The sequence below is a fragment of the Bison bison genome, unplaced genomic scaffold (assembly GCF_000754665.1).
Source record: "Bison bison bison isolate TAMUID 2011002044 unplaced genomic scaffold, Bison_UMD1.0 scf7180017864535, whole genome shotgun sequence".
In the NCBI taxonomy this organism is placed as follows: domain Eukaryota; kingdom Metazoa; phylum Chordata; class Mammalia; order Artiodactyla; family Bovidae; genus Bison; species Bison bison.
The window spans coordinates 1,351,658-1,361,592 of NW_011495084.1; the positions used below are offsets into that span (position 1 = coordinate 1,351,658).

Consider the following 9,935-nt stretch of genomic DNA (forward strand, 5'->3'; position numbering starts at 1 on the left):
CTGAAGCGACTTAGCAGCAGCAGCAGCAGCAGCAGAGTAGAGCATATAAGGATTTGAGGAGAAACTGATACAAGGCAGTGACAGTAGAGAGGGAAAGAATAAAACAGATTGAACTTTTAGTTAGGAAAAAAAGTGTTATCTGCTTGGCGATGGAAGGGCAATTAGAAAAAGGATCTGTTCAAAGAATAATCCTCAGATTTCTGGGGTTGATGACAGACTGATGACAGAAATTGTGATAGGGACTGCAGGAAGAACTTTTATGGTGGCAAAAGTCAGGTTCGGTCTTTTTTTTAAAACTGTTCATTGGAAGGACTGATGTTGAAGCTGAAACTCCAGTACTTTGGCCACCTGATGCGAAGAGGTGACTCATTGGAAAAGACCCTGATGCTGGGAAAGACTGAGGGCAGGAGGAGAAGGGGACGACAGAAGATGAGATGGTTGGATGGCATCACCCACTCAATGGACATGGGTTTGGGTGAACTCCAGGAGTTGGTGATGGACAGAGAGGCCTAGTGTGCTGCGGTTCATGGGGTCACAAAGAGTCGGTCAAGACTGAGCGACTGAACTGAACTGAATTTATTTTAATTGGAAGATAATTACTCCACAATATCGTGATGGTTTTCGCCATATATCACATGAATCTTGAACACAAGTTTCTCTTCTGTAAAGATATCTCATAAAATGATGCTTCTGTCGTGCTGTGCTCTCTTTTTCACTGAATGTCTAGAGGGAATGGGGAATTTTTGAAAAAGTGCCACTTCCTTATTGAATCATGACCAATTTGGGGGCCATAACACACACACACACACACACAAGTAAAGGAACATAGATCTGATTTTAAATGTCTGACTATTGAGTTGTGGTACGTATATACAATGGACTATTACTCAGCCATTAAAATGAATACATTTGAATCAGTTCTAATGAGGTGGATGAAACTAGAGCCTATTATACAGAGTGAAGTAAGTCAGAAAGGAAAACACCAATACAGTATACTAACACATATATATGGAATTTAGAAAGATGGTAACAATGACCCTGTATGTGAGACAGCAAAAGAGACACAGATGTATAGGACAGTCTGTTGGACTCTGTAGGAGAGGGAGAGGGTAGGATGATCTGAGAGAATAGCATTGATACATGTATATTACCATATGTGAAATAGATCACCAGTCCAGGTTCAATGCATGAGACAGGGTGCTCAGGGCTGGTACACTGGGATGACCCAGAGGGATGGGATGGGGAGGGAGGTGGGCGAGGGGTTCAGGATGGGGGACACATGTACACCCATGGCTGATTTATGTCAATGTATGGCAAAAACCACTACAATGTTGTTAAGTAATTAGCCTCCAATTAAAATACATAAATTAAAAAAAAAAAGTCTGACTGTCTACCCTCACCCCTTATGAGATGCTTGCCAACTGAAATTACACATAAACCTGACATTCTGTTAAAATTATCTGCCCCTCCAGAAAGAAGGACAGAAGGGAAATGGAAGAAAAGAAAGCAGGCACAGGGTGGCAAAAATTGGCCCTGGGGCACAGAGAGCTGGGAAGAAGTCTTTTGGAAGCAGATCCCTGATGTTGCACATGAGCATTTCAGAGCATTGCCTGTGAATCTCAGAGCTGATTTATGTATGTTCTTTTCCTGCAGGAATTGTTGAAATTCAGACTCTGTCATCCTTATTTATTCTTCTAAAAACCACATTTGGTTTAAAGATTCTGTTCGCTGTAGATGGGGAAAGAATTTATATTCAGCTAACTAGTGCGTGGAAAAGAAGAACATTAGGTCTCTGTGGCACATTTAACGGGAACATAAGGGATGATTTTCTGTAAGTATGATCTCTGAACATGATGTGATGACTAGTAACTTAGAGGATATAAATTCTTACATTAAAAATGTTTACTTAACTAATAACAGCTTAGTCATCGCTGTTCCAAGAGCTTGACATGGATTATCATATTTAAATATTGTAGGAATCCCCTGATTAGTCACTCTGTTTTATAGATAAAGAAGCTAACTGAAACGCCAAAGTGACAAATAAATAGCTCAAAATCACTTAGCTCAAATCAGTGGAGCTGACTCTGAATTTAGTTACCAAGACTCAGAGCCTGAGGGCTACCCATGGAATAACTTCCCACTATTCTCTGTCACCTGTCAAGCTTAACAGTATTTTATTTTTCAAAAACTGCTGCCTTAAAAAAAGGCTTAGTATCATTTGGAATGAATGACAGTAAATTATACTTTAATAATATTGATATCACTTGGTATGAGTGGTATCTCTAAAGCAACATTGTGGCATCTCAGTTAATTAGATTTTGTCATAGTTGGTGTTTTATTAGGGGGAAAAAAAAGCAATAAAATACATTTATATCCCTTGTATTGACAAAGCACTTTCACCTACATGTAGAAAAGCCCAGAGTATAGCTTAATATAAATGCTTGGCACACCTGTTATTGTGCTAAGCACTGTGGGAAAATTAGGGTAGTAACATGTGGTCCCCATTCTCAAGGAGCTGATGTTGCAGACTGGAGGGGACAGCTGTCTTTAAGAAGTAATTCATTCAGAACTTCCCTGGTGGTCCAGTGGTTAAGACTTCGCCTTCCAGTGCAGGGGGTGTGGGTTTGATCCTAAAACTGGGAGCTAATATGCCACATCCTCATGGCCAAAAAAACCAAAACATAAACCAGAAGCAATATTGTAACAAATTCAACAAAGACTTTAAAAAGGTCCAGGTAAAAAAAATCTTTAAAAAAGAAACAATTTGTTCTAGGTAAGGTATTAAACATGCATGCATGCATGCACACACACACATACAAATACATAAATCCTGAGGTAATTTCAAAAAGTTGTGTTGACCTGTGTGGCCGTGGCTAGTAGCACAGCAGAATTTTAAATAGGCAAGTGTGGATTGGGTAGGCAGGGAATATTTCCTGAAGGAGCCATTTTCCAAATGCCATTTTTAAAAAAGCACTTCTGTGTATTTTTCCTGCTTTGGGTTCTTTTCCCTTCCTAATCTTCCTCCTTAACTCCTATTTATTTTTCAAACCAACACAGTCATTATTTGCTTCAAAAAGTGAGTTTATATCCCATCAAAGTTAATTTTGACTTTATTATCCATGAACATCAGTCATTGATTTGTCTGATTTCCACTTAAAACTGCAAGAGCTTTGAGAATAAAGACGACATCCTCAATAAATCCTTTTATTCTTAACTAGCATAGAACCTTATATGCCCTAGACAGTTGAGCTGAATAGAGATAGGACCTTTGATATAGTACCAAGAAGAAAAATTGCATCAGCAAAGAGAAAGGGCTTTAAAATTTTTTTAATTTCAAAAGAGAGCTTCTTTTATCTTTTCTCATGTGTAATTTATTTGCTTTTAGGTCATTTAGGTTTTTGTTTCATTTATAGGTAGGTCAGAATATTGATATCTTTATCACATTTGTGAAACAGAAATATATTAAGTGACTTGGTTAAGATGTACAGAAGTGGCATTAAGCTTTCTTTCTCTTCCCGTTTGTCAGAATGGGTTAGTAGTCAATGTTTAACAGATGGTAGATATGTCTGCCTCTTTCTAAGGCACCATGTATAAACATTCAGGCCTGGTAACAGTGATGGATAATATTTCAGAGATAATTTTCAAACATTGTTTAGCTTTCCAGCATACGCAGTTAAAATTCCTTGCATCACAAAAGTTAATGTGAATCTTCAAACATAATGGAATGTGAAATATTAATTGCTTGAAAGTTTATTTTGTATGGCTTGTTTTAGTAAGTTAACCACGGTGAACTGAAAGGCTATTTTGTAAAACGAAATGCCGTAAATAAATAGGTCTACATTTTAGCTCCTATTTTTTGGTATTTATTATTTTAAGTGAATTAAGTGAAATAAAAGAGCCAAGCTCTGAGTCAGTTGCTCCTGGGAAGCCTGAGTACACCATCACCTTGACCAGTTATCTTATTGTGCTTTGTAGGGTGGAGAGGGATGGAGAGGCAAAGAAGGAGAAGACCTAGTTCAGGTTATGCAATTCCTGTGAGTTTGTGTTCTTGTTGGGAGCAAAATGAGATTTTGGATTGGGTGTTTGTTATAATTCTATATAGTTTAGAATAGTTTTATTTTGAGGGATAGGAAAAAGAAGGAAAGTGAAGTCGCTCAGTTGTGTCTGACTCTCCGACCCCTTGGACTGTAGCCTATGAGGCTCCTCCATCCATGGAATTTTCCAGGCAAGTGTACTGGAATGGGTTGCCATTCCTTCTCCAGAGGATCTTCCCCACCCAGGGATCCAACCCGGGTCTCCTGCATTGCAAGCAGATGCTTTTACCATCTGAGCCACGAGGGAAGCTAAAAAGAAGGAAAGAATGGATATAAGGAATGAGGATTGTGGAGTGGCTTGTGTGGCTCCCTTTTCTTCTCCTGTCTCAGTCACTGTGATGAGAAGCTCTGTATAGCTTTGTAATGGTGATTGAAATAAATGGTAAGCCAAGTAGTTATGCTTACTAAGACATTAAAAGGGCCAAGATAAATGCTGGTCTACTGTTTGGCCATGCTGTAGCAATTAATGCTGTTATGGCTTGCATTAGTAAAGTTTTGCTTGGTCAGATCTTCCTACAGGAAACCTAGTCCAACCTGATTCTCTAAGTGGTTCTGATGGTATTTGACACAGTTCCAGTAGGGATTGTCTCTCAGTATCTAGCGTCTGAAGAGTTAATAAATCTTGACCGCTGGAGGGAGCGTTTTAGTGTCAGACTCTTAAACATTGTTGTGGCTTATAAGCCTAAAGGGTAGATACTTCTATTCCATTTTGGTTTGTTGAGTAAACTTGGATGAAGAGTGTTACTTATACCATTTCTCCTCAGTTTTCATTTTGTTTGTTTGCCCAACTTCACAATGGAACCTCAGCATTTCAGGCCTCATAATGAAAATTGAAGTATCCCAGAAGTATAGACTATGTATTGTTTAGGACATTTATCTTTACCTTGAAAAGAATCATGTGAGCTCCCTACCGCTATCTCCCTAAACACATTGATGTTTTGGTTGTTTGCATTTTCATTAAGTTGGTGTGAATTACATTTGAATCTCCACTCTTTGACACTGAGTGTTACCAGCTGAGTGAACGTTAATATTTTCTCTAAGCTTCTGCTTTTCCTTCTCTCTAAAGTGGGGATAAAGGTGTTTTCTTCACAAGGCTTATTGAAGTGATTATTAAATAAAATCATATATGTCCAAGATTTGACATGGTGTAAAGTCTTAATAACAGGAAGCTAAAACCATGTGTATTTTAAAATGTAATAAAACATTTCAAACTCTAAGATATTCTTGTAGATTAAAAAAGTAGTATTCTTTTTTCAATATCTGAAGACTCTGAAGGAAGGAAATAAATGGGAGAGACTAAGAGAATATTTGCTTTCTAGTTCTCCATCAGGCATGATAGAAGGTACCCCACAACTTCATGCAAATGCATGGAGAGTTTCTTCAACTTGTTTTGCACCTGTTCATGTTCCTGTGGTGGACCCCTGCAACATTAATCAACAAAACAGTAAGTCTTTCTGCATGTAAACCTAGGAAAAAGTTCTCTTTATTACTGTAATTTTGTAAAATTAGTGATTTTAAATTCTCATTTTCTTATGATAAATCAATGCCATTCCTTATGTATTTTTGTTTAATACATATGCATCTTTATGCAATCTAGGGTACTTTAAAAAAGAACTCCAGAAGATGACTATTTCATTTATTATTCTGCATTCATAAATTTCCTTGTTTTAGGTGCTCAGAAATCCCTCAGTCGTCCTCAAATGTGACCTAGCGTTTTGTATGTTTCAGATTCTTTAAATGCTAAAGAAAAATCTCTGGAGTATTATAATGCTCGTATAATCTTGGGATGTTCAGTTTTGGTTCTGCAGGATGACAGTGCATGTGAATTCCTGTTTATTACTGTCACATGATGAGTTCCTACTCACAGAACATATTACTGCTTCATAAGCAGGAGGCCAGTGATCCAGAAAGGCTTTGTGCCATCAGGTGTGCGAGGATGTGAGATGCTCACATTCCAGAGTTTCCGTTTACAGCGATAGTGCAACTCACATGCCAATAATTTGGGGCTGGACTTTTTTTTTTACTAAAGCCACAGCAGACCATGGGAAAGGCTGGTTTACTATTCAATAAAATAAGGCACTTTTTTTGGTAAAATCACTTTGTGAAAAAAGTTGATGTGCATGCTTAAATAGACATTTTTATAATTTAATATTGTTCCTTTAATTATTTTGGCTAGCTTACTGTTATTTTCTGGTGGTTTTTCAGAGAGATTCTGTTTATTGTTCTGTGGTCCTTATTATTAACTTGTGGTTTTAGTGTCCTGGAAAGAACACAAGATAATCTTGATTTTGTGTGTGTGTGGGGGGTAGGGGTGGGGGGTGCTCAGTCATGTCCAACTCTTGGCGATCCCATGGACTGTAGCCTGCTGAGCTCCTTAGTCCATGGAATTTTTCCAGGCAAGAATACTGGAGTGGTTTTCCATTTCCTACTCCAGGCATCTTCTTTTACTACTGGCTTTTTATCTAGGTCAACTTCTAAACTTAAAGACGTTTGTTAACATCTTGGGTCATTTTTCCTATCTATAGTAAGAGGAATAGACTAGAGTCTTTTGCTTTCTATGATTTAATGCTTTGAACCTCATTTCCATTTAACAACACTTTCCTTCCCATTCTCTCCTCAACTTTTTACTAATAGATCTAGTCCTTCTCATTTCATTTTTCTTGCTCAGTTTGTTTCTAAATTTTTCAGTTCCTTCCTTGATAATTCGATAAATATATTTTTAATGTTCTTATTAGTATGTACCTTTTATTTCTTTATTTATTAAGCTTATCTTTTATTCCATTACTCTGTTGCATTGCATTGATTATTTTCAAATACTAAACTAAACTTTCATTCATAGGCTAAACCTTATTTGGTGATGATGGATTAGCATCATCATTAGCATTTTTATGTATTACTAGATTGCTGTTATTTTGTTAAAGATATTTTACTTATATTATGAAGGACATTTGTTTATATTTTTCTTTCAGTGTCTGTGAGATTTGTGGTATCAGGGTTATGCTAGTCTAAAATTAAGTGGCCAGCATGTTTGATTGAAATTTTGATTGAATTTACCAATGAAGCTATCTAGACTTTGATTGAATGTTTGATTGAATTTACCAAGGAAGCTATCTAGATTTCAAGTTTTCTTCATTAAATTATTTTTGATCTCTTGAAAAAAAACAGCATGTAAAACTTGGAGTAGAGTCCAGTTGATGAATTCAGTTTTTCTCTGGTTGTTTCTTTAATGACTTCCTTTATTACCTGTTATTTTGTTACATATATATATTTATCACTTTTGTCCCCGTATCATATATCTTCTATGACTTATATGTTTTAGATATTCTTTTTCTTCATGTTTGCCTTGAACTATTTTTTTTTTAATTTCAAATAGGTAAATTCAAAAACATCCCAAGAAAGTAAAGTAAATAGACAAAAGTCAATTCTAATGTGTATTCTGAAGGATATTTTTAAACAAAGATTTTCTGAGTCACCCTTTCACTTAATGTCAGTAGGAATATTTTTTGATCTACAAATCCTTAGAGCATATGATACAAGTCTTTGCTTGGAGATCCTGGTGATTGGAAGTGTGCATGCCAATAGTACACTGTTACATACTCTGAATCATTTGTTTTCACATGTTATGTGCTTAACAGTACAAAAATATAATACTCAGGTAACTACTCATAATTAGCATGTGTTTCCAATAATATTTTTAAAATACTTCACAAAATAAGTTCAGCATAATTCCTTAATAGTGAACAAATTCTAAAACTCTAGCAGCTCATCTTGTCTCTCAAAGACAACGACAACTCCACGACTGATTAATTTTTCTCCCGTGAGGAAATCAGTGCAATTGAGATCCATTACACCAAGAAATCACACTAGGCTTTTTCAGAAAGATGAAATCTAGATTGTTTTGTCAAACTTGGTTGCTCCCACTGAGAATTATATCTGATCAGTCTTTCTCAAGGGAAAAAGTCAACAAATTCAAGATCTGATTACACATATCCCCTCAAAGACTTGGTAGTGGTACCTCAGAGCCTTTAGCATATGCTCCATTATCAATTTCTATTAATTATTCATTTATTCACAGATTCATTTATCAAACAGTATTGAGCTCCTAATATTTACCAGACATTGAGCACTGTGCCAGTGTGGATATTGCATTCAGTGATTATGTGCCATCCACCTCATTACCATTTACCTCAGAGTCTCCATTGGGGTGAGACGATTCCCAGTCCTTCCTGGATAATGTATCCTGGGGAGTTGCTGTAACATCCATAACCTAACACTATTTTTATTGTGTGTGGTTGTCTGGAGATAAACCTTCTAATACTCATCAATTATTTATAGCAAAATTGGGGTGATTTCCCAAGATGATCCGCAGGCAATGGGGTAATTGAGGCCACTTCTATCAGTGAACCCTTCTGATACTCAAGTTATTCAGGTATGACACAATATCTTTTTTTGCTAAAAGAATATTAAATATGGAGTAAGTGCTGTTACCAATATTACTGAAAATACCCCCACCCCCCAAAAAAAGTATAAGCTGAAGATACTCTTATTGAATGCGCAGTACAGTGTATTTCTAGGAAAACAAGATGCCTTGGCTAGTGCTGGAATTTGATACTTAGGGGTATTTGATACTAGCTAGACTAGTAAATGAAGGGCTAATGGGGTTCTTTGTCTGTTAGTTGGATATGCAGCACACTGTGATGTTATCTACCAGGAGCTCTTTGCTCCTTGCCACATCTACGTTAGCCCTGGGCTATACTATCAGCTGTGCCGCCACGATGCATGCGAGTGTGGAAGCGCCTGCCTGTGCAATGCTCTTGCCCACTATGCCTACCTCTGTGGCCAGCGTGGCATTCCCATCGACTTCAGAGCTCAGGTTTCATTCTGTGGTGAGTATGATGGCAGTGGCCCTGATGAAGATGATCAAATAGCACTTCAGAGATTTTTGCATTTGTAATGACTGCTATTTTTTTTAATAAAAAGTCAACATTTGCTTAAGTTATTTGAAATACTAATATAATGTGTCAACATGAAAAAAATGGGGGATTACTTTATTTCTTAAAATTGGTGCTCTGTTACATAAGACAATACCTTTTGACTATTTTTACCATAAGCAAAATTAGAGTGTAGCTATCCTGGCTTCTCCTGTATTATGAGCAGATTTATTCTCATCTAGAAGTTGGCAAATTAAACCCTTGGGCTTCCTGTATTTTGTAAATAAATTTTACTGCCCATATGTTTGCATATTTAGCTACAAGGGTAGAGCTGGGTAGTTGTAACAGAGACTGAATGGCCTGAGAAATTGAAACTATTCACCATTTCAGTTCAGTATGGCCTGAGAAATTGAAACCATTCACCATTCAGTTCAGTTCAGTTGCTCAGTTGTATCCAACTCTTTGTGACCCCATGGACTGTAGTACGCCAGGCCTCCCTGTCCATCACCAACTCTCAGAGCTTGCTCAAACTCATGTCCATTGATTTGGTGATGCCATCCAACCATCTCATTCTCTGTCGTCCCCTTCTCCTCCTGCCTTCAATCTTGCCCAGCATCAGGGTCTTTTCAAATGAGTCAGTTCTTGGCATCAGGTGGCCAAAGTATTGGAGTTTCAACTTATCCTCAGACCTTCTAATGAATATTCAGGACTGATTTCCTTTCAGATTGACTGATTTGATCTCCTGGCAGTCCAAGGGACTCTCAAGAGTCTTCTCCAACACCACAGTTCAAAAGCATTAATTCTTCGGTGCTCAGCTTTCTTTATAGTCCAGCTCTCACATCCATACATGACTACTGGAAAAACCATAGCTTTGACTAGATGGACCTTTGTTGACAAAGTAATGTCTCTG

General features: G+C 37.2%; 1 protein-coding gene across 1 annotated transcript in view; it reads left to right on the forward strand.

Annotated features, from left to right (window-relative positions):
• Nucleotides 1–9,935, forward strand: part of OTOGL (otogelin-like) — a 174,130-nt gene that overhangs the window by 46,699 nt on the left and 117,496 nt on the right. Inside the window, exons 17-19 of the mRNA XM_010832076.1 lie at nucleotides 1,654–1,831; nucleotides 5,414–5,538; nucleotides 8,771–8,980. Coding sequence (XP_010830378.1) covers nucleotides 1,654–1,831; nucleotides 5,414–5,538; nucleotides 8,771–8,980 — 513 coding nt within the window. The remainder of the gene's footprint in view (nucleotides 1–1,653; nucleotides 1,832–5,413; nucleotides 5,539–8,770; nucleotides 8,981–9,935) is intronic.